The sequence below is a fragment of the Canis lupus genome, chromosome 8, assembly GCF_011100685.1.
Source record: "Canis lupus familiaris isolate Mischka breed German Shepherd chromosome 8, alternate assembly UU_Cfam_GSD_1.0, whole genome shotgun sequence".
Lineage (NCBI taxonomy): Eukaryota > Metazoa > Chordata > Mammalia > Carnivora > Canidae > Canis > Canis lupus.
The window spans coordinates 70463311-70486222 of record NC_049229.1 but is presented as its reverse complement, the minus strand read 5'-3'; the positions used below and the strand labels follow the sequence as shown (position 1 = coordinate 70486222).

The 22912-nt window shown below is 57.2% G+C and overlaps 2 protein-coding genes across 6 annotated transcripts in view; one reads left to right on the top strand and one right to left on the bottom strand.

Annotated features, from left to right (window-relative positions):
• The first annotated feature begins 861 nt into the window (after window positions 1–861).
• Window positions 862–11691, top strand: LOC102153127 (basic proline-rich protein-like). Of its 5 annotated transcripts, none has more exons than XM_038545756.1 (8): window positions 862–917; window positions 1691–1756; window positions 3954–4056; window positions 5796–5948; window positions 6655–6763; window positions 7316–7366; window positions 10098–10625; window positions 11591–11691. In XM_038545756.1, exons 5-8 carry the CDS (start codon window positions 6668–6670, stop codon window positions 11597–11599), a joined length of 684 nt encoding a protein of 227 aa, XP_038401684.1. In that variant the 5' UTR covers window positions 862–917; window positions 1691–1756; window positions 3954–4056; window positions 5796–5948; window positions 6655–6667; the 3' UTR covers window positions 11600–11691. The 5 variants fall into 5 exon arrangements, with proteins under 5 accessions (XP_038401684.1, XP_038401686.1, XP_038401685.1 ...); XM_038545757.1 differs by having other exon boundaries at window positions 864–917; window positions 5887–5948; window positions 11594–11691; XM_038545754.1 differs by having other exon boundaries at window positions 864–917; window positions 5887–5948.
• A 1489-nt stretch (window positions 11692–13180) lies between these two features.
• The window catches only part of DYNC1H1 (dynein cytoplasmic 1 heavy chain 1), a 67766-nt gene continuing 58034 nt past the window's right edge, over window positions 13181–22912 (bottom strand). Inside the window, exons 58-78 of the mRNA XM_038545753.1 lie at window positions 22481–22627; window positions 22233–22383; window positions 21830–22083; window positions 21613–21747; window positions 21429–21523; window positions 21096–21270; window positions 20858–20933; window positions 19770–19930; window positions 19478–19589; window positions 19315–19375; window positions 19100–19223; window positions 18821–18934; window positions 17787–17957; window positions 17410–17627; window positions 17213–17316; window positions 15603–15814; window positions 15110–15263; window positions 14379–14521; window positions 14056–14224; window positions 13706–13833; window positions 13181–13538 (exon numbers count right to left, since the gene is read on the bottom strand). Of these exons, the coding sequence (XP_038401681.1) occupies window positions 13410–13538; window positions 13706–13833; window positions 14056–14224; window positions 14379–14521; window positions 15110–15263; window positions 15603–15814; window positions 17213–17316; window positions 17410–17627; window positions 17787–17957; window positions 18821–18934; window positions 19100–19223; window positions 19315–19375; window positions 19478–19589; window positions 19770–19930; window positions 20858–20933; window positions 21096–21270; window positions 21429–21523; window positions 21613–21747; window positions 21830–22083; window positions 22233–22383; window positions 22481–22627 (3033 nt within the window). The 3' untranslated portion in view covers window positions 13181–13409. The remainder of the gene's footprint in view (window positions 13539–13705; window positions 13834–14055; window positions 14225–14378; window positions 14522–15109; window positions 15264–15602; window positions 15815–17212; window positions 17317–17409; window positions 17628–17786; window positions 17958–18820; window positions 18935–19099; window positions 19224–19314; window positions 19376–19477; window positions 19590–19769; window positions 19931–20857; window positions 20934–21095; window positions 21271–21428; window positions 21524–21612; window positions 21748–21829; window positions 22084–22232; window positions 22384–22480; window positions 22628–22912) is intronic.

Here is a 22912-nt window from a genome sequence, read left to right as displayed (position 1 = left end):
CACCGCGAATCTGGAAGGAGGGATGGCAGTGGCTGCGGCCCAGGTACTGCTGGAGGGGGGAGCCGGGTGGGCGCGTTCAAAGGTTTGGGTGTCCTCCGTGGGCACAGGGGAGTCACTCAAGGTTTTGTGACAAAATTACGGTCTTAGAAGGGCTGCCGAGGGGGGCAGTGGGGCGCGGGAGAGCGGGTCCCTGCCCCGGGGCGCGGGAGTGCCGGGGTGCGGGGCGCAGGGGGCGCGGGGTGCGGGGTGCAGGGCCGCGGGGTGCAGGGCCGCGGGGCGCGTGGTGCCGGGGCGTGTGGCGCAGGGGCACAGGGTGCAGGGGTGCGGGGTGCAGGGGCGCGGAGCGCAGGGGCGAAGGGGCGAAGGGGCGCGGGGTGCAGGGGCGCGGGGCGCGGGTGCAGGGGCGCGGGGGTGCGGGGTGTGGGGGCGCGGGGCGCGGAGTGCAGGGGTTCAGGGGCGCGGGGTTCAGGGTTGCGGGGTGCAGGGGCGCGGGTTGCAGGGGCGCGGGGTGCGGGGTGCAGGGGCACGGGGAGCAGGGGCGCGGGGAGCTGGGGCGAAGGGGCGCGGGGTGCAGGGGCGCGGGGTGCAGGGGTGCAGGGGCGCGGGGTGCAGGGGTGCAGGGACGCGGGGTGCAGGGGTGCAGGGGCGCGGGGTGCAGGGCGCTGGGCGCAGGGGTGCGGAGTGCAGAGGCGCGGGGCGCTGGGGCACAGGGGCGCGGGGTGCAGGGGTGCAGGGCCGCGGGGTGCAAGGGTGCAGGGGCGCGGGGGCGCGGAGTGCAGGGGCGCGGGGGCGCGGGCGCCCAAGGGCCGGGAGGGTCGCCGCGGAGATGGCTGTGACGTCACAGAGGTCGGGCCCGCGGACCCCTTCGGGGCTCGGCGGGATCGCTGTGGGGACAGAATGGACCTGCCATTGAGAAGGTGGGTCTGCAGGGGCCGCCTGCCCGCGCCCGACCCCCGCGGCGCCGCGGAAGCATCACCCGGGCCGCACCCCTGGACCCCTTCCCGGTGGCCCGAGCCGAGGGACAGCGCGCCCCCGGGCTCCCGGCTACGCGGGGGGTGACTTCCGCGGGCGGGCAGGTGGGCGCAGGTGCGAGGCGCAGGGAGGCCGGGCGCGCCCCCCCCCACCCCTGCGGCGCTTCTCCCCAGGGCCCGCAGCCACGCGGGACAGGGCAGCTGGGCTGCCTCGGGCGGGGGCGCGCGGGGGCCCTGCCCGGTGGACGCGGGGCCGCCTTGGGGGGGGGGGCCGGAGCCCTGGCCTTGGAGACCCCCCTTTCCTCTCCAGGCCTGCAGGGCGGCCAGACCCCGGTGTGCGGCGAGGGCGGAGGTGCGGGCCCCTGGTCTCCCTGGTCTCCCCGCAGGCAGAAGTGTGAGGGACCAAGAAGGGGGGCCCCCAGGCTTCTTGCAGTGGTCGGTGGGGGCGCGGGTGCGGCCGGGCCGGGGCCTGGGGGCAGGGGCGGGGAGGCCGGGCACGTTGGCCTCCCCCTTCGAGCCCACAGGAGAATTCTAGGACACCTGGGAATTACCCTGCGGTTCGCGTCTGCAAAGCTACACAGCGTTTCTCCAAAATATTATTTTAACCTGTAGTGTCCTCGAGAGCAGACGGATTCAAAATAAGAAATAAAATTCCAGTGTCCCGGGCTCTGGCTTCTCTGCGGATTCCTTCTGTCTGAATGGCTGTTCTTATTTTGTAGGACTGTGATCTGATGGATTCTGATACAGGCCCAGGTGCTTTGGAAAAGCTGACTCGCAAGCACAAGGTAAAATGAGAATTGGTTTCATCTGAAATGTTTTCTTTCTTTTTTTAAAATTTTATTTACTTATTCATGAGAGACAGAGGCAGAAAGAGAAGCAGACTCCCCACAAGGAGCCCGATGCGGGACTCAATCTCAGGACCCGGGATCACACCCTGAGCCAAAGGCAAACGCTCAGCCGCTGAGCCACACAGGCATCCCTTGAATATTTTCCTTTTTAAAAAAAATATTTTTTTTTCATTTATTTATTCATGAGAAACAGAGACAGAGTCACAGAGGGAGAAGCAGGCTCCACTCAGGAAGTCGGTCGTGGGATTCGATCCCGGGTCTCCAGGATCAGGCCCTGGGCTGAAAGTGGCGCTAAACCACTGAGCCACCCGGGCTGCCCAAATGTCTTCCTTTTAAAGTTTGGTTAGCATTGCCTTCAATGAGAGTTCTTGGGGTGTTTGTTTGGTTTTTTTTAAGTAATCTCTTTGCCCAACGTGGTTTTTTTTTTTTTTTTTAAGATTTATTATTTATTTATTTAAGAGAGAACACAAACAAAACAGAAGGAGGGGGGAAGCAGACTCCCTGCCGAGCAGGGAGCCAGATGTGGGGCTTGATCCCATGACCAGAGCCCAAGGCAGATGCTTAACCGACTGAGCCACCCAGGTGTCCCCCAACATGGGGTTTAAACTCACAATCCTGACATCAAGAGTCACGTGCTTTACTGACTGAGCCGCCCGGGTGTCCCTAACGTTATTAGTTATGACCTTTTCTCCGGTGGCATAAGGGACAAGAGATGGCAAAATGAAAAAATCCACATTCTTTCCTTTTTTATGATATCTCAGAATAATTGCACAAAAAAAGTGTGGTCAAAATAATATCAAGTGTGGTATGAAGGTCTCCTTAAAAATTAACCCTGGTGGGGGGGCACCTGGGTGGCTCAGTCAGTTAAGTGTCCGACTCTTGGTTTCTGTTCAGGTCATGATGTCAGGGTCCTGGGATCAAGCCCCATGGGCTCCGAGCTCAGCGGGGAGTCTGCTTCAGATTCTTTCCCTCTCCCTGCCCCTCCCCCTCTGTCCCCTCCTTCACACACTCTCTCTCTCTCTTTAAAATAAATAAATAAAATCTTTTTTAAAAAAGTTAACACTGGGGTAAAAAAAGAAAAATACCTCTGTGATTTTTATACCAAAGTACAGACTCTAATACCCTTCCCCCCCAAGGAACTTATAAAGGGTGGAACCTATTTATTTGGAGCCATCCATTCTTGTTCCTTTTTTATTTTATTTATTTATTTTTCTTGTTCCTTTTTTATTATTAAAGACTTTATTAAAAAAAAAAAAGACTATTTATTTGAGAGGGAGCACAAGCAAGGGGAGGGGCAGAGGGAGAGGGAGAAGCAGATTCCCCGCTGAGTAGGGAGCCTGACATGGGGCTCTATCCCAGGACCTGAGCCACCCAGGTGCCCCTTGAGAACTCTTTCAGCACAATTTTTTTTAAAAGATGTTATTTATTTATTCATGAGAGACACAGAGAGAGGCAGAGACACAGGCAGATGGAGAAGCAGACCCCACGCAGGGAGCCTGATGTGGGACTCGATCCCAGGACCCCGGGATCACGACCTGGGCCAAAGGCAGACGCTCAACCACTGAAGCACCCGGGTGCCCCCAGAACAAATTTTATTGCAAGGAAAGGGTGCTGTTCTTGAACTAGAACTGTTCAGATTAATGAATATTATTAAAAGAGAACTTTTTTTTTTTTTAAATTTTTATTTTATTTATGATAGTCGCACAGAGAGAGAGAGAGAAGCAGAGACATAGGCAGAGGGAGAAGCAGGCTCCATGCACCGGGAGCCTGACGTGGGATTCGATCCCGGGTCTCCAGGATCGCGCCCTGGGCCAAAGGCAGGCGCCAAACCGCTGCGCCACCCAGGGATCCCCAAAAGAGAACTTTTTAAATGTGTTTTTCCTTTAAAGCAGAAATGCAAAATGGATAAGGTACTGAGGTCGGTTTAGTGGTCAACCTAGAGCAAACCGTTCTGATTTCTGACGTCCGAGTGGGTGGGTGGGGGTCAAGCAAGGCAGCTCGCCGTATTTTTTCTCCTTTTTTTCTTGATCTTGAGAGGAGAGTCGCTAAGCTCCTCTGAGTTGTCAAAGACCGTTTTGGATGTGTTCTTTTCTTTTCTTTTCTTTTTGCATGTGTTCTTCCCTCCTTCCTGCAGGCCAGCATCTCTCCCGTCCGCTGCCCTCTTGGAAGCTGGCTTTCTGGACTTCCCCTCCACTTTCCATTTGTGGCCCCGGCTCCTGGGTGCTCCCAGACTCCAGGTAGGAAGCTTCAGATGCAGCTCCTTTCAGCTGGGGAGCTGCTTGTCTCCCCTGCAGGGTCACTCTTCCTGGGCAGGGCTCCAGCGCTGGACTGACGAGGGGCTGGGGCAGGTCCCAGGGAGCTGGAAACGAAACTTAAGGAGTCTTGGGCCTGCACTGCTCCCTCTCCTGCCTCCCAGAGAGAAGGTCAGCCCTGTCTCTGGGGCGGTGGACCATTTGGGGGAAGGAACTGGCCCATCCTCTTTTTCCTCTTCCTGCCTTGTTGGCAGGCGGTTAGTGTAATGATTAAAAAAAAAAAAGTTTTGCTATGTATCATCCAGTGTTTTCTTTTTTTTAAGATTTTATTTATTTATTCATGAGAGACACACAGAGAGAGGCAGAGACACAGGCAGAGGGAGAAGCAGGCTCCATGCAGGGAGCCCGATGCGGGACTCCATGTGGGACTCGATCCCTAACTCCAGGATCACGCCCTGATCATAAAAGCAGAGTTTAACCGCTGAGCCATGCACGCGTCCCAGATCCAGTGTTTTTTTAATGCACCAAAGCATTCTATTTACAAAGCAAAAATTTTAAAGCTTTGTTTGGGAAATTTGTCAGCTGTTCCACTTATAACAAACGTCAAACGACCGCGTTGACCCTTTGCCATCTGGCGGTTGGTACACATAACCAGCAAACGGGACCTGTTGTCTGGCTTGGGACAGACAGGTGGAGGGTCTTAGCACATGTGTGGCTGTCCTGGAGACCGCAAAAGCAGGGGGACGGCTTGCGGGAAATGCATTTGGCTGGGGACGTGGCAGGTGGGGGATCTGTGGAACCTGCATGGACACGTGCATCCGGTAAATGTCTGTTGGGCGTCGACTTGGTGCTTAGGGCTGTGCCAGGCTCTGGGGACACAGCTGTGGATGGAGAAGCGACAAGCCCAGGCGGTGGAGTGCCGGTCAGTTGAAAGGGGCTGCGGACCCCAGAGAGAGCGCAGGAGGACACAGAGATTGCTAGAAAGCCCTGAGGACCAGGGAGCAAAATGCAGCGCACGGGTATCGTGTGCACGTGAGAAACGGCAGCAGGTGTGGGAGGCTGAAATGCGAGCTGGTGAGGCCTCGGCAGAGGGTGGCCTTCGCGTAAGACAGGTTCGAAGGGAGGCTCAATCCTTGAGGTGGGGCCCGCAGCTCTGGAGGGGTGGGGGGCAGAGCTGTGAGGGGGGAGAGGGCGGAGGGAGGCAGGGGGGCTGCAGGAGGGCTCCAGTGTGATTCCAGCAAGTTCTAACAGCACGGCTCTGGGTGGAGAAAGTGGGCGAAGCCGTGGGATGCTGGGCTCATCTGGAAGGTAGAGTCAACGCTGGCTGATAACTGGATGCAGAGTCTGGAAGAAAGGGAGGCGGGGTGATAGGAAGATTTTTTTAGCCTGAGCAACAAGATTCGTGGCGTTGCCCGGTGCCAGGCCTGGGACACAGCAGTGGGGCAGTTTGGGGACAGATCCTCAGGGTCCTCAGGACTGTCAAGGTCAGCAGAGGCCAGGAAAGCCTGGGCACTGTCACAGCCCAGAGGAGCCTGGGCAGACACGGCAACCACGCGGAACGTGGGGTCCTGGGTGGGGTCCCGGGGCGGAGGAAGGTCACAAGGTGGAAACCAGTGAAATCTCAATGAAGTCAGACTGAAAAACAAAATCGTTGGTTTTTGCTGGGAACCTTTCTAGGCCTTTAAAATGCTGACGTGTCTTGTGCGTCTGGGTCTGGTGTTTAGCCTTTCCTGGTTCTCTGACCTTTGCCCGGGGCCGGTGTTCCGCGGAGCTCAGTTTGGGAAAGCGGAGTTGGTGACTGTCGCTTCCCCTCAGGGCCTGGCGCGCCTTCCCACGGGGATTCTTGAGGAGAGCACGTGACATGAGAGTCCACGGAGGTAGGTTCACCATCTCATGCTCTTGGGAAGTTTTTTTTTTAAGGATTTTGTGTATTTTATTCATGAGACACAGAGAGAGGCAGAGACACAGGCAGAGGGAGAAGCAGGCTCCGTGCAGGGAGCCCGATGCGGGACTCGATCCCGGGTCTCCAGGATCACGCCTTGGGTTGAAGGCAGGTGCTAAACCGCTGAGCCACCCAGGTGTCCCCTAAAATTTTTTTTTAATAATTTATTTATGAGAGAGAGAGAGAGAGAGAGAGAGAGAGACTGCACGAGACGAGGAGGGGCAGAGGGAGCAAGAGACGCAGATTTCCCGCCGCGCAGGGACCCATAAGTGGGGCTCGATCCCAGGACCCTGGGGTCACGACCTGAGCCACCCCGGCGCCCCTGCATGTTTCTTTAAAATTATCTTTAATTTTAAAAAATTATTTTTGACAACCACACACGTCTTGGGAAGATCTCTCGGTGCTTACGCCCCCTTGGGTGAGGGGGTGGGGCCCCGGCCTGGGCCCACACTCTTCATCTATTAAGTAACGGGGAGGACTTTGAGCTGGGTGGGTGCCCCCCAGTCGGGGTCCGTCAGTGTCACGTTCGCCCCGAGCACGAGCACGTGTAAGACGGCGCTTCCGGGGTCGGCCCGCGCCGCCTGCACCCCCGGCCCCCTCGGCCGCCGGTGACCCCGGTGACCCCGCGCCCCTGTCCGCAGCGGGCGCCGCGCCATGGCTGCTCTGAGGCACAGCCGACCCCGCTGCATCCGGGCCGCGCTCAGCTCCGGCTTCCAGAAGAGGCAGAGGAACGCCTTCCGTCGCTTCAAGGTGAAGGGGCCCGCGCCCCCTTGGGGTCTGCTGTCCTGCTTCTCGGCGACACCGGCACGGCCCCCCCAACACCACATGTGTTCAAACCCCTGTCTTTTGATCGAGGAAGAGAACAAGGGCTGCTTTCTCCCCAGCAGCCTGGAGGGTTCTAGAATATCTGATACCAGCCCCGGGGGCTCTGAGGGGCCCGAGCCAGGCCTGGCCGCTGTCTGGGCCTCGCTGCCTGTGCAGGGGAAGGGGTGAGGACAGGTGATCTAGTATCTTCCATGCTCCTCTGGCTCGGGGTCGAGAGCGAGCGCCGGGTTCTCCGCCCCGGTGTGACGGGATCACGTCCGGCTGCCGAATCTGCCTTCTTGCCGCGGCCTGGTTCTGCCTTTCCTGTTCCCGGCCCTGCTCCTTCTCGCCCACGCCGGGGGCTGCCGTCCTCCGGGTGTCCCCGCGGAGGGAACTGTGAGAGTGGCTTCCCCGGGTCCCTTGCCCTTGGACACTGGGCTGCTGCCGCCTGCCCTCACGCAAGGGATTATTCAGCCTTTTTTCTTTTGACTTCCCCAGGCCAACCACAGAAAGAATCACATGGACTTAATCGAAGGTATCTGGAGAGAGGTACGTGGTAAAGTGACCTGCAGCCGCCCTCACTTAGGGGATGGCCGGGCTGTCCCGAGGCCAAGTCCCAGGACCGGCCGCACGGTGACCCTGCAAGTAGGCGTTGCCAGGGAGAGTGGTTTGGGGCCTGCTGTGTGCGCTCCTGTCTGCGGGGAAAGAGTGGAGCTGCTAGGTTTTAGAAGAGGCTTAAAAAAATTTTTAGGACTGCCCTAAAAATTTTTTAAAAATGATTCTATTTAGGGACGCGTGGGTGGCTCAGCGGTTCAGCGTCTGCATTTGGCCCAGGGTGTGATCCCGGGGTCCCGGGATCGAGTCCCACATCAGGCTCCCTGCATGGAGCCTGCTTCTCCCTCTGCCTGTGTCTCTGCCTCCCTCTCTGTGTCCCTTATGAATAAATATATATAATCTTTAAAAAAATATTTTATTTATTGATTTGGGTCAGAGAGAATGTGCACAAGTAGTGGGGAGGGGCAGAGGGAGAGGGAGAAGCAGCCTCCCTGCTGAGCCCAACTGGGGCTCAATCCCTGGATCCTGGAATTATGACCTGAGCAGATGCTTAACTGAGCCACCAAGGTGCCCCTCAAATTTTTTAAATAAGAAAAAGACTCAAAATAGTTTGCCTGGAAGTCTGACAAGACTGTAAATTTGCAATTACTCAAATCTCAAAATTAATTTACTATTTATTCTAACATTTTATTTTTTTTAAAGATTTATTTACTCATGAGAGGCACAGAGAGAGGCAGAGACACAGGCAGAGGGAGAAGCAGGCTCCCTGCGAGGAGCCTGATGAGGGACTCGATCCCAGGACCCTGGAACACAACCTAAGCAGAAGGAAGATGCTCAACCACTGAGCCCCCCAGGCGTCCCTAAAAAGACTTATTTTGAGAGCGAGCGAGCACGCATGTGCATAAGCAGAGGGGAGGAGGAGAATGTCCAGCAGACTCCCCACGGAGTATGGCGCTGGCTCCAGGCTCCATCTCACAAGCCTGAGGTCATGACCTGAGCTGAAAGCAGCAGGTGGATGCTTGACCCACTGAGCCTCGCAGGCATCTGAAAAGATTCTAAGTCATCTCTACGCCCCCACTGTGGGGCTTGAACTCGTGACCCCGAGAGTAAGAGGCACACCCTCCACCCCCTGAGCCAGCCAGTCGCCCCTCAACAGTAATTTCGATCAAAATTAAAATTCACAGTTAATTGGGGTGCAGTTAACACTTAGTCTCGGCGTTGGGAGACACGAGGTAATGCTGAAGAGCAGGGCGCGCCTGCCTTGAGTCTCTAACCCGAACCTTCGGAGCCATGAACGCCTGTGCTGCCGGGCCTCTGGGTTTGCAGGGACGGATACCGTTGGTGTATTTGCGGGGTGAGACCATTCCGCTCCCCTAGTCTGGGCATTGGCGCCTTGCGGGGCTGCGGACCCCTCGGGGGCGGGCGGGGGCTGGTCACACGGTGCTGGCTTCGTGATTTCCAGAAATTCTGCTAGTTTCTTTCTCTCTCTCTTTTTTTTTTAATTCTGCTAGTTTCTGAATCTGAAATGGTCACAGTTGCCTGTAGATTATGGTGTGAAACCACTGTTGTTTTTACCTTTTTTGGGGGGAATATGTTGCCTTGTTGACTGTCCTCAGTAGACAAGTGAGGTGACCTCGGGGGTCCCTGGCCTGGCTCAGCCCGGGCCCTTTCTGCTCCATGAGGAGTGAGACCCCTCCTACTGGCCCGCCCGACAGGTGACCAGTCCTTGGGCCTTAGCACATCTGGGAGGAGGTGTCGACCTGGCACTGGAGGTTAGCGGGGTGCCACTCCCCATTGTTAGTGCAGGAAGTGACCGGGCTCAAGCGTGGGGACCTACACTTTCCTGGAGACCTTTGCTGCCGGAGCCGCTCAGTCCGGGGCACAGATGCACGAAGGGAGAAGCTGGAGTGGGAGAGAGGACATTCCGACAGAAGGTCGGGCGAGGAGCCGTGTGACTCCAGGTCCAGAAAGTTCCGAGGCCCCCCCCAGCCAGGGGTCCCAGAGGAAGGAGGCGGCCCCAGAGGATGGGCTGCACCCCCCAGGCGGCTGCTCAGGCAGGCTGCACACGCCGTCTTTGAGAACAGTGACCCCTGGACCTAAGTGGGCCACTGGGGACCCCTTTGTGTGGGGGTGGCGGGCAGTGAGGGGCACTGCCTGCTTGGGGGGTGGGGGGCCAGGCACCAGATGTTGGGAGGAGGGGAGCTCAGACCCCTTCAGACCGGTGTGGGGCCACCGGTGTGTGTCCACCCGGTGGGCGGTGTGGACTGAGTCCGTGGGGCCAGTGCCCAGCACCAGGACGAGGGCTCTGAGGGGACCCAGATCAGGCCCCCAGTGATGGCAGACCTTCAGGCTTTCCTGGATGTGTCTAAATGCATTTTTTTTTTTTTTTTAAAGATTGATTTGAGAGAGCGAGCGAGCAGGGGGCGGTGGGGGGAGGGGCAGAGGGAGAGGATCCGAAGCCAACGCGACTCTGAGGGCAGAGCCGGACACGGGGCTCGATCCCACGACCCTGAGGTCGCGGCCCGAGCTGAAACCAAGGGCTGGGCACTTAACCGACCGCGCCGCACGGGCCCGTCTAATGCATTTTTAAAGATTTGCAAGGCAGATCTGAGCTCTGCGAGGTTTGCCAACGTCAGCGATGGAAGAAAGTCTGCGCAGCTAAGGCGCGTGTCGCCCTGTGCCCCGGTAGAACGGCTGACGGGCTCAGAAATGGTTTTGTGCTCAGTTTTTAGATCCTTACGATGGCGATTCGGACGATCCCCCCCGTCATCCCGCCTCCGGCTTCAGCGACTGTCCTCGGGGGGCCGTGAGCCGTCCGGGGTCTCCGCGCGCACTCAGGAGCGGGGGCCCCGGAGGAACCAGCTCGGAGGAGCCCCCCGCGTCGAAGCCCCCAGGCCGCCCGAGCCGGGGCCCCGCGCCCCTGGAGGCCGACGACGTGGACATGCAGCCCGCGGAGGCCGGCAGCCCCCAGGCCCGGGGGCGGGCGGCCAGGCGCTCGGGGTCCCCGGACGAGGACTGCGGGATGTGGGAGGACCGCTGGCCCCGGGCGCCCGGCCCCCTCCTCCCCGCCGCGGGGCCCCCCGAGCCTGGCAGACACGCGCAGGGCCGCGGCAGAGCGGCCCGGCCACCCCCCAGGCTCGGCAGCGAGAAGGACAAGGGGCCCAAGCTCACCCTCTCCAAGAGGAAACTGGAACTTTTACTTGCGGAGCCTGAGAAAACGAAGAGAAAGAGGCAGTATGTGGCCCAGAGCGAGGTGAGCAGGGGGAGCCGGAGGGGCGCCCACGCCCCGGGGAGCCCTCGGCCAGGAGTCCGGGGGCTTCGGTTCTCATGAAGCACCTGCGCGTTTTAGGCCTTAGATACGAACACTGGGTGCCCCCACTTTGCTTACAGATGGGTTTCCAACTGAGGACAGCCCTGTGTGGCCCTCGTGGGACCCACCTCTAAATCCGAGAATTCCCTTACTTTTACTAAGTATTTATGTATCCGCAGAACTAGTGGTTTTCACACCCTGACTCCTGCTGCCCCTTGTTCTTGACCCTGAATGTCTGCTGGGCTGGGGGTGGGGGGTGTCCCGCTCTGGGGGTGCTGACACATGGAGGCCTGTAAGAATATTTAGGACACGGGGACGCCTGGGTGGCTCAGGGGTTTGGCATCTGCCTTCAGCCCAGGGCGTGATCCTGGGGTCCTGGGATCGAGTCCCACGTCCCCGCATGGAGCCTGCTTCTCCCTCTGCCTGTGTCACTGCCTCTCTCTCTGTCTCTCTCATGAATAAATAAATAAAATCTTAAAAAAGAAAATACTTAGAACAGGGGCGCCTGGGAGGCTTAGTCAGTTAGTGTCCGACTCTTGATTTCAGCCCAGCTCTTGATCTCAGGATTGTGGGTTCAAGCCCTGGGTATGGCTCCAAGCTGAGCGTGGAGCCTACTTTAAAAAAAAAAAAAAAAAGTATTTAGAAAACAACACACTCGTGGTTGACTCTGGGGTGAACTGGCCTGTCCCCGCCGCCCTCCCCGCACCTCGAGAAGCTGCCCTGCACTGTGTCCCTGTCCGTTCCTGTCGCTGTTTGTACAAAGTGAGGATTTTCTGAGCAGCGGGTTTGACTCTGTTGACACGATCTTGGTCTTGATGCGCTATTATTTAAAAATAACCGGGTGGCGACGGCTCTTTTCCCCTCTCCCAGTTGCTGGGGGTTTGCTCACGGAGCCTTTTCCTCCCCAGCAGGCATGAACTGAGCACGAGTCTGGTGCCGGCGGCCCACACGCCCCAGGACCGCGCTGTTCCCCAGAGCCAATAAAGGGAGGCCTGCCCGAGGACCAGGACCAGAGCTGCTCCTTCCTGCTGCGCGGGCACGGGCGGGTGGTGGGGAGCGGCCTGGGGCAGGTGGTCACGCCCCCAGCCCAGAGGAGGAGGAGGCCTGGTGAGTGGGGGGGTCGGAGGTGGGGGTCCCTCCCTCAGGCCCCACGGGCTGAACTTAGTGTGGGGGTGAGGCTCCAAGAGGCCCTGGAGCCAGGCATCGATTCACATGGGGCTTCAGGAGGCAGCAAGTAGGTGCTTGGCACCCCTGGGGGGGGTGACCTGGGAATCTCTGATGGGGGAGCGTCTACCCCTCTGCCCCCACCCTCCTGGCAAGGTGTCAGGGGTGTGGCGGCTTCTGCTCATGCCCTTGGGGCTGCTGTCAAATCCCCTGCTCAGAAATCTGCTCTGTACCCCCTGCCCCCCCGGGACATTTCTCCTGTGCTCGGGAGGGACCCTCACCTGTACTTGGTGCGCACGGGACGTAGGCGGGACAGGTGTCATGCTGGCCCGTGGGGCCTGGTCCCAGCTCTCAGGTGAGAGTGGCCTACAGTCCCATTTAGGAATCCCACTGCAGAAAAGCCAAGAATCCCCTCTGGCTCAGAGAAAAACAAAGTGAACCTCAATTTTCAATTAAACACAGCTTTGGACTGCCATGAGGCTTCCCAGGGATGCCTGAGAGAACATTCCAGAACTGGGTGGGGAAGAGGCTCGGACCCCAGCTCCCAGGCCCTGGGGACAGTTGGAGCCTGGCAGCTCCACAGAAGTGGTCAGGGTGGGGGTCAGGGGCTTAAGCACCCACTCAGACCCAGCTCCTCACTCGGCTGGTGGACGAGCACGACTCAGGGGTAGGGGAGTGGATGGCTGGCCGGGGGCCGGGGGCTAGAGGCCGGGCAGTGGCCACAGCAGGAACAACAGGTTTTCACCCCAGCCTGTGCTAAGGCCCAGCTGGTCGCTGATCAACCCTAGGAGCTGCCGCCAGAAGGTGCTCAAAGACCAGAAACCGGGGCCCCTGGGTGGCTAATTGGTTGGGCATCTGCCTTTGCCCCAGGGCATGATCCTGGGGTCCTGGGATCGTGTCCCACATTGGGCTTCCCGCGTGGAGCCTGCTTCTCCCTCTGCCTGTGTCTCTTTCTCATGAATAAATAAAATCTTAAAAAACAAAACCAGAAGCCTGTTTTCACGGGGAGACCACACCCATCACGGCCAACGTGAATGGCAAGCTGTCCGCAGAGCCAGCACTTCGACTTGCCGCCACCCCGGGATCTGGGGGGTGAACGCGCAGGGAGGGCACGGGATGGGTGGCCGGGCAGCTGAGGACATCCGCATACCCGCGGGACACAAACCGCCACCAGGCTCCAGCTCGCGGGGCTGTGGGCCGGGCCCTTCCCCCCGGGGCACACAAGCGGCCTGGTCCGACCCAGGATGGCCAGCACTGCTCTGGGGGTGCGGGGCCCCTGGGCCCGGGGTTTCCGCAGCGGAGGAGAGCTGAGACAGAAGAGGCGGGAGGCCAGATCGTGCTTAGTGTTTTATTCCCAGCACCAGCCGTGCTCTGGACCCTCCCCTCCCGCAGCACCAAACGCAGCCCTCCTACCCTCCCGGCCAGCAGCCTTCATTTTCCGCTTCCTCCGAACTCAAACTAACGACTTTCCTCCGACACGTCCACTTCTTCCAAACAGTTTAATGATGAAGAAACATTAAATAGAGTTACTACTACAGAAAGGGGAACGAAGGGAGCCTCGTTTCACTCCGTGCAGAGGACGGCGACGCCGCGCTCGTAGAAGCTGCGTGGGTCCTCCTTGGTGGCGATCTCAAAGTCGACTGTGAAGATGAGGTCTGCCCGGGTGAAGTTCAGGTAGACGGGCAGGGTCACCTACAGGAGGGGGCGGACTTAGCACTGGCTCAGGGAGAAGCCGGGGCAGCCGATGGCGGCCCTGGGGACGGGCATGCAGGGAGGGGGCGGGCTTCCCCTGCGCAGCCCTGGGGTCCCGGTGACACGTGGCAGCTGCCGACCCCAGACAGCGGCAAGGGGCCACTCACCACATTAGCCTTTCTCTCTGCGTTGGTCTGCTTGACCCAGCGCAGCTGCGTCAGAGGAAGGACCGTGGAGATGGCGTGGGACAGCGACAGCTTGTTGTTACTGCACGTGGCCCCCTGAAGCTTCAAACCTGTGGGAGGAAGTCAGGACCTGTCGCCAGCACAAACGGCTGTGCAAATCTCTGTGACACCAGAGCCGTGCTGCCACCCACGCCCTCAGGCAGCACATCTGACTGGGAGCGACGCTGGAGGCCACCAGGACCACCCGCGAGGAGGCCTGGGGCAGGGAAGGGGCACCTTGCGGAGACGCCCAGAGTGGCTGAGTGTGCACACTCCCTGGAACCCCAACTCACCCGTGACCCCAAAGCTGCAGGCATCAAGGGTGGCGCTCTGGGAGGTGGTGACATTGACTTCCAGGCAGAGCTCCTCCAGGGACCAGCTGTTGGCCTGGGCCACGTACTGCCTGGTGGCTGTGATGTATGCCTCAGGGACAAACAGGCCGCCCAGGCACACGTGGATGTTCTGTGGGAAGCAGCAATCCCTGGGTGAGGAGCGAGCACCACCCCTTGTCTTGGGTCACACTGGGGTCTGGGGTCTGTGCTCATCCCCTGGGCTGCCAAGGGCAGCTCCTCCCCCGCCCAGGACAGCCGCCACCCTTCCGGAGCGCCTCCACCACCTTCAGCTCCTTAGCGCCACCGGATGCGGCCGCCTGGGAGATGTTCTGTAGCTGTTTGATCCTCTCGCTGAAGTCGGACACCCACTGGATGACGGTCATGCCTGCGGGCACTGTGTAGTGGGACCAGCTCCGAGGCAAGATCCCTGCAAGCAAGGTGACCCCAGGCAGCGTCAGTTCTGGCCACTGGCAGGCACACGTGGGTCGAATCAGCTAGTGCTCACTGGCTTCTCCAGCTCCGCCCGCCTCCCTCTCCGGACCACACTCTGCAGGTCCCGGATGGGCCATCACCACCTCTGCATCTGCTCAGGCCCCGGTGTCTGGAGCGCCACAATCACCCCCACATAATGTCTCATCAGCTAACTCCCATCACACAAGCAGCTGGGCCTCGCCACAACTCAGGCTCGTGGAGTAGGTGTGAGACACCTGGGGGCTCCCTCTACTTTTACACTGTGCCCCCCACTTATTTTAATTTGCTGTTAAGATTTTAATAAACGTTCAGGGAACAGCAAATAAAAATTTGGGGCCCTCTGAGCCTGACCTCCAGCCAAGGGCCCCCAGCTGCAGAAGGAAACGTGCACCAGGCCCGGCCCAGGACCTGCCGACTCTGCAGGGCAGCGGCCCCGTGCCCCAGGCCCAGCCAGCTCTCTGCGCAGTGAGGGGGACGTGGCGAGCGCTGGGGAGCCGGACGGCTCTGGCTCCGAGCCCCCGGGCGCACACAGGAGGGCCAATACCTTTCACCAGCTCGTTTATGAGGGTGCGCAGGTAGTTGGTCTGTTTCTTCTTCCCTTCACACACTTGGACGACATCTGCGAGATCCTGGCGAACGTCCTGAAGTAACTTAGCTCCCATCTTCACTTCTCTCTCAAAGAACCTGAACAGTGGATCCTAAAATTGTCATAGAGACGAGAGTGAAGAGGGAGGGTAGGAGGGAGCCTCGGGAACCCCAGGCCTCAGAGCCCTGGCCTGAAGCTCATGGCTTTGCCTGAGCTCACTCTTGGACTGGACTCGGTATGCAGCAGGTCGAAGCCCACCGTAGCCTGGTTCCAAAAAGGAACAGTGGCTGCTGCCGCTTGCTCTGGGACTCATTTCCCCAGCTTGTGCAGACAGACCCCCTGCCAGGGGCCTCATGCTGGAGCCGGGCGCAGATGCCTGACTGCTCTGAGACCACGCTAAGCCCTCCAGGACCAGGGACACCCAGGCACAGCCCCGCCCACTCCTGGCCACCTTGATGTTCTCCACCGTCCGCTTGAGGTGGCTCAGCGTCTGTGGGATGAGGTGCAGCCAATTGGACGCGGTGGTGTGCAGGGTCCGCATCCAGGCAGGACGCCCGTCGGACGTGGAGTCGGTCCTTGCCTTCTTCTCGGTTTCTGCGTAGGCTAGGTCGTCTTCATCCTCCAGCATCTGCATCTTCAGCATCTTGCTGATCATGTCCACACCTGGGCCACATCCCCACCAGAGACACAGGGAGGGAGGGGGCATGGGCAGGAGAACAGAGGAAAAAGGACTTGAGCGTGCAAGCCATGTGACGCGTCACCCACATGGTACCAAGTGGGGACGTGTGTTTGAAGCAGAGAGCAGGCTGGGCCAGAAAGTGAGGTGGTGGAGACAGAGGAAAACTGAGACCAGACTGAGCCTATTGGGACTGAGCCAACAGCCTGAGTGCAAAGATGAGTGAGGCTGATTCCAAATTCACACGAATGTGCCGGCGCTGTTGTAGAGGGCTGGGCCCTGGGGCAGGCCAGGCTCCAGCCAGGGGGCCACTGCGCTGTTAACTCCACGGGTCCTGGGCTGCCCACGCCCACCACTCTGCCTCAAACAGCCCCCAGCACAGGCCTTCATGTTGCTCTAGGGTGGACCGAGTGTGACGTCCCTGGCAGAGTGCTGGTGTGATGGTGGCAGCTCATTAGTATTGAGCAGCCCGATGCAGGCAGCTGGCTGCTAACAGAACAGAGTGGGGCACAAACCCTACAAACCATTTGCCTGGTGTGGGGCCCAAGCTGGGGTCACAGCAGGTACTGCCAGTGTTAAGACCCTATGTGATCTCAGTACTGGCTCCTGCCCAACCCCGGACCTGCTGGAACCTGCCCTGCACCTAGGCCTCCAACTCACAATGGTTGGCCAGCCCAGCTTCTCGTCCTGGTGGCCTATGGGGCCACGGCCACCTCACAGAGGAGGGCAGTCTGGGATGCATTTTAGGGTGTCCTCAGCGAGCGCTGTAACTAAGGATTCTCATGCAGAGCTGAATGGAACTGTCCTATCAAGTAGCTGTACGAGTTTGGGCGAATCATGAGTCTTTTCTGAGACTGTTTCCCGTGAAGAGAAGTCTGGGTTAGATCAGTGGTTTGCAAGCTCACGGACACAGCTGCTGCCAGGAAGGCTTATTGGAGCAGATGGCTGGGCTCTCCTTTGGACTCAGGAGGTCTGACCCTGGCCCCAAGAACGTGCACTTATAATTAGTTCCAACGAGGCTGATGCTGCTGGACTGGGGACCACCCTCTGAAAACTGCATTAGGTTATTTTTTGAATAGTCTTGAAAAAGAAAAGTATAAGGAAAAACATTTTTAAGAAGTATTCTAATAAAGAAACTGAGGGTTTTAAAACCTCGCGTAATATTATACTTTTCATCTTCAAAGAAAATTAAGCGAAATTATGTCTGAATGTAAGCTGGAAACTGACATGTAATTTTCAGACCTTAGTGACCTGAGCCTAAACTGCATAAGAGACACCAGCTGGAACGGCGGGGAGGGCTGGGGGAAGGAAGGCGACTTCCCACAGTGGAGTTGTTCGGAGGCAAGGGAGGGGCTCCCAGGGCGCCGGGTGAGTGGGGTACCCACCCTGGGTGGTGAGCAGGACTCTCTCGGCGTTGTTGGGCAGGCCTAGCCAGGAGGGCGTCTGGGTGTCAGGAAGCAGCTCCACCCACTGCACAAACTCTTCTCGCCTGGAAAAGCAGCACATTTGGAAATGCCATTAGGCATGACGCTGGAAAGTGGCCGGCATGGCGAAGGTCTAGGTCACGGGGGCAGGCTCCTACCTGATGCCGTCTGGCATCTGAATGTCTTTGTGTCCATCAACTTTGCAGGCCAGCTTAAATTCACTGTCGAAACTCTTTGTTGTGAACAGACGCTCCAGGAAGGTGTTGAGCAGACGCTGATCGAACTCGTTGTCCACTCGGCCACCGTAGATGGACTGAGCCATCAAGGTCTTCAGTGCTGACCACGGGATCTTATCCGGGGAGATGTTTTGCCTCCCCTGTGTGAGGAAAGCTGGGACTGTGGGGGCAGGCCGCAGGGGCACCAGCGTACCCTGGCTTCACACCCTCATCACACAGGAGGACCCCCACTGTCTGCCACAACCGTGAATACTTCCGAGCATTCCCCTCCCACCTCTGACTCAGCAGCCTGCACTTGCCTTTGCCGTGTCATCCAGCCACGTGTCCACCGTGTCGCAGGCCGAGCGCAGGTCAGACTCCCCAAATTCATACTTCTTTGACCACCCCAGGGGTGCGTATCGTAAGCGTTCTTGGATGATCGCGTGAAACCAGGCCAGCAGGAAGTACAAGCGAGCACGCTCGTTGGGAGACTGGGTGGGGAAGATTATGAAGGATGGAGTCCCCAGAAAGCAGCACCCTTTCTAGCTGATGCAACGGGGCCACTCCCCCAGTCAAAGTTTTAAGAAGAGCTTCCTACTAGCCTGAGCTATGAACACCAGGACTTCGGATGCAGCCATTAATACTAATACTGTTGCCAGAAATTAAGTGCCAATTTTCCTATTAATAAAGATATCATCTAATGACACTGTGGAGATCAATTATTTAGCCACAAAAAATGATACAGGAGGGGATCCCTGGGTGGCTCAGCGCTTTAGTGCCTGCCTTTGGCCCAGGGCATGATCCTGCAGTCCCGGGATCGAGTCCCACATCGGGCTCCCAGCATGTGTCCCTCTGCCCGTGTCTCTGCCTCTCTCTCTCTCTCTCTCTCTCTAAAATAAATAAAAATAAATAAATTAATTAAAAAAAAAGATACAGGAAACAAATTTTCTGAAATTGTCAGAAAAGGCGGATTATGGCACAAAATAAAATTGTACTGAAGGATCTCTGTCTTCCTGCCCAAGAGCCTTGGGGGTGGGGACCATGTTTGGGAGCACAGGATTGCCTGACATCGACCCCAGATATCTGAGATATCTGAGCTCCGGCTAGAGCTCCACTGGAGGCGTCTGCTCACCCGGGAGCCTGACTGTCACATCCTTGCAACCAAACACCGTGTACATTTCTCTTTCGACTTTTTCACAGCAAGGGAATTTTGCCTGAAGTTAAGCAGTAAAATCTCCAGCACAGTTAGCCACTCTGGTGTTTCTGAGAGGTGTGGAGATCTGCTTCTGAACTCAGCAATGGGACTTGGCGTCTCGGATTATCCCGACAGTGTGCCAGGAGAAAGCAACTTTACCTTGCATATCCGTGAGACAGGGATGCTGCTGAACGTCCTCAGCATGTTGGCCTTCACCCCCGGGGGTGGCTCAAACACGAAGATGCGGCCCGCTCGGAGCAGGTTCACAGGCACCTAAGGCAGACACGGCCCCCGTCACCATTCTGGCTCACTTGCACTTTAGCTCAACCACACACATGCGCACGCGCGCGCGCACACACACACACACACAAGCACACAGGCGTTTAGAACAGAAAAGAGGTCACACGAGCACTCACAGCACACACACGAGGCACGCACCTTGGGGTTGATCTCCATGGTAAGAAAGAGTCGGAAGCAGGCGTGTGGCTGCAGGGAGTGTAGCTTCTTCTCTAGCTGCATCAGCCACCCTGGGGCCAGGTGGACGTTCTTCAGCATCACCCACCTACAAAGGGAGAGAGAGAGCGACAGCCACACTTTAGGTTTCCGGTCAGAATTCTTGGAAACTAAGGCTTTCTGAAATAAAATACACCTACCTGCCCGATTTCACGGCTGTATTTATTGCTTTATCTGCTTGGTTGAAGCCTTCTGCTGAGCCTGGTGTCAGAAAGCTTAGTGTCAGCATAGCAGGCTTAGACCTCAGTGTTTACCATGAAATCTGAGGGGCCTCAGCCGGTAAAACTGATCAAGTATCCTTACCGATCGCAATTGAAGTGATCTGTGTGTTCTGTTCAGCTGCAAGGTCTTCGACGTGACCGCTGGCATCATACCCAGGCACAGAACACATCAGGACGGGAGTATTTGGCTTTACCTATAGACGAAGAGGTTAGAACCAAGAGAGCATCCCACTGGACGGTGTGCATCTGTTGAGGGGAGAGCCCTGCAGGGCTGGCCAAGTGGGAGTTTGCAGCGGGTGTGGCCCTATGAGGAGATGGTGGCAGGGAGTTGGAGCAGGTTATGTAGCTAAGCCTCTAGGGAGCCAAAGCCATACCTCAGTGTCCACGATGTGGGTCAGGTCGAGCGGCTGTTCCATGATGGACATGAAGGATTCCCCGAGGTTTGTGGAAACGAACATGTGGGCCATGGCCAGCAAGCGGTCAGGGCGGAACGCCTGAATCAAGAGCAGGCGGTGGATGGCGTGCCCGATGGGTGCTGAAACAACATGGGAAGGGTTGGGGGGTGGGCATGGCACAGGCTCTGAGCTACCCCAGCTAGGACTGGTCTCGCTACAAGCCTCTGCTTGGCAAATGCTCTGTGTACAAGAGTCAGCTCAAATGACACCTCAGAAATGACACTGCCCTTCCTGGTCCTCTCTGCCCCAAGGACTGCCACCACCTCCCGTCTTCAGCGGACACACCCATGACAGCACCTAGAGTGTGGGCCTCTTTGTGGGTACTGTGGTGGTTACCAGTTTTATTTACTTATTTATTTAATTTACTTATTTATTTATTTATTTATTTATTTACTTACTTACTTATTTTTTTGTTGTTGTTATCAGTATTATTTTTTTAAAGATTTTATTTATTTATTCATGATAGACATAGAGAGAAAAAGAGGCAGAGACACAGGTAGAAGGAGAAGCAGGCTCCATGCCAGGAGCCTGATGTGGGACTCGATCCCGGGTCTCCAGGATCGCATCCTGGACCAAAGGCAGGCGCTAAACTGCTGAGCCACCCAGGGATCCCTGTTACCAGTTTTAAGTGACTCCACCCACACCTGTTCATTGCAGGTCAAACACCTAAAGGTTCTTAGCCATGTCTAGAGAAGATGCTAGCAATCGCCAGCCTCACCCGGCTGAGCTGCAGCCCCACCTAAGCTGGCTAGCACAGGGCTTTGGGGACCACGCTCAGAACAAGTCAATCTCTCCCTTCATGTTGGGCAAGGGCCTTCCTTTCTAGGCCTCTCTTGGTCTTCAAGCATGAGCTGGAACAGGCATTAGGACCTGATTTTAACCCTGAGATTCTTATTTCAGGAACTGGCGACTTTTTTGGAAATGTCCCTTCACACTCAAGCGGCAAAGCCCAATTTTACATTTGGGTCCAGAATGAAAACACAGGGGAGGCCCTGATGTGGGCTTACTTGAGGGGGCTTCTTCACTCCAGAGGTAAGGGACCGTCTGCTCTGGGGAGCTGCTGTCCAACCAGATGCCAAATTGCTGTGGAGACATGAAAGAAAGCATCACCATGGAGCAGAGCCCATTTTCAAGGGCAGAGAAGTTGAGATGAAGCTATCAGACGGCTGATGTGAGTACACAACACACACAATTCCTTACTGCTCATTTCCTGGAAAGAGGCCGGGAAGTGTTCAGAACACTCACCTCATCAGCCTGAACCTTTGCAATCAGATCTTTGAATGCAGGGAGACAGCTCAACCTCACAACCGCCTCAGCCTGCTCCACGGTCAGGCCCTGGATCTTGGGTGTGGAGCCAGCACTCAGGACAATCTCCTTCCCTCTTAAGAAGTGCTGGAATTCGGCATCGTAGGTGGGCTCCCTGGGAAGGGGGCAATAGGTTAGCGAGGGTCTCAGATTCATTTCTGCCTCCACTAGAAGAGTTTTCCCCCTTCTTTAAGCTCTCATAAAATGCTAGTAGGCAACCCACAAAATGATGACGCTCTGCAGGGGCAAGTGTGGTAGGGCGGCCGACCTTACCCGATGGTGCCCTTCAGCTTGATTCTGGCCAGCAGCATGGCGAAGGTGATGTGGTCCTGGTGCAGCATGCCCCTGGCCACGCGGTTGAATGCCACCTGGAGGTAAGAGCAGGCAATGCTGCTGTCCCCGGAGAACCACCTCCCAGCTTCCCTCCCCGGAGACAGCCAAGTGCTGGGCGCTCTACCTGGAAGAGATCCTTTGTTATGATGGAGAGGCGCTGCGTGTGGTCAGTGATGCCCTTGAGGTTTGGGTTCTCATACAGCACGTTGTGATAAATGTCCAGGAAAAACTGGAGGGAGTACTGGTAGAGGAAGTGGATCTGGAAGGGAGAGGGTGATGGCTGTTAGCTGGGAGAGCAGAGGGCAGCATGTGGTCCTGCAGCAGGGGGCTCCTGTGGTCACCTGCTTCAGAGATTCCATGGTGAAGTAGATGCTGCTGCAGGCGGTGGACAGCGGCAGGTACTGCTGCGACACGGTCTCCACCTCCTGCATGACGATGTCTGTCTCCTCCACCTTCCTTGTCACCTCGGCAGCCTCTCTCTTGAGGTTCTCCAGAGTTGTGATGATAGTGTCATCGTCCAGAATGCGCCCCTTCACCTCATTCAGGGCTTGCAGCAAGGACTTCTCCAGCTGACGCAAGCGTAGCTGGAATTCCCCTAAAAGATCACAGTATCCCGAGTTCACTAGCACTTACGCTCTTTGAGAAGGAGAGGTTGCCTGAACAAACCTGACGTGCTCTAGTCCCTTCAAAGTGCACCCCTGACCTGCCCCAAAACTCCTGAAGCTACGGACCCAGGAAACACACCTTGAAGTTTAAGAAGGTCGGAGCGCTTTTCATCCACGTCAGGCCTTTCTGCTTTAAGAACTTCATTCAGACACTGGCTCTGTAAACTGCTACGGGTGACCGTGAAGTTGACAAATGTGACCCGGGAACACAAGTCTGGTGGGAACTCCACCTGCCAAAAGGAGTAACAGAACAGTCCACTTTGTCACCTGAGCTGTGACACCAAGTGCCACACCAACTGTGTATCTGAGGTGTATCTCGTTCCTTACGGTTGGATCTCGGGTGGATAGGAAGATGACAAATGATGGTGACAAGTCTATATCCTGGTCGCCGAGGGTGATCAGCACTCTCCCCCCTGTTCGCCGAACCTCGCGGTTCAATACTGGATTCAACACTGGGTCATAGCTCTCCACGTCCTGTGTAGCACATGGGAAGTTTAACCATCAGGGATCTGCAGTATTTATTTTCACCTAAATAACAGTGCATTGACGCCACCCTCCTGCTCCAGATAAATGCACCTCAGAAGCTACCTACCCGTGTGAATCTGCATCGGCCAGTACGGTAGGCACGGGCCACCTGTGGGCCCTTAATTAAAACACTCAGTTCCTTAGTCACACTGGCCACACACGTGTCCACCACACTGGGCAGCACAGATCAGAGAACATTTCTATCACTGCAAAAGTTCCAGTGGATTGTGATGA

Bases quoted from the DNA above. Each gene is read 5' to 3' on its own strand.
- LOC102153127 (XM_038545756.1), top strand. From the start codon at position 6,668: ATGGCTGCTCTGAGGCACAGCCGACCCCGCTGCATCCGGGCCGCGCTC. The intron at 6,764-7,315 runs GTGAAGGGGCCC...TGACTTCCCCAG, and splicing joins ACGCCTTCCGTCGCTTCAAG to GCCAACCACAGAAAGAATCA. The intron at 7,367-10,097 runs GTACGTGGTAAA...TTTTGTGCTCAG, and splicing joins TCGAAGGTATCTGGAGAGAG to TTTTTAGATCCTTACGATGG.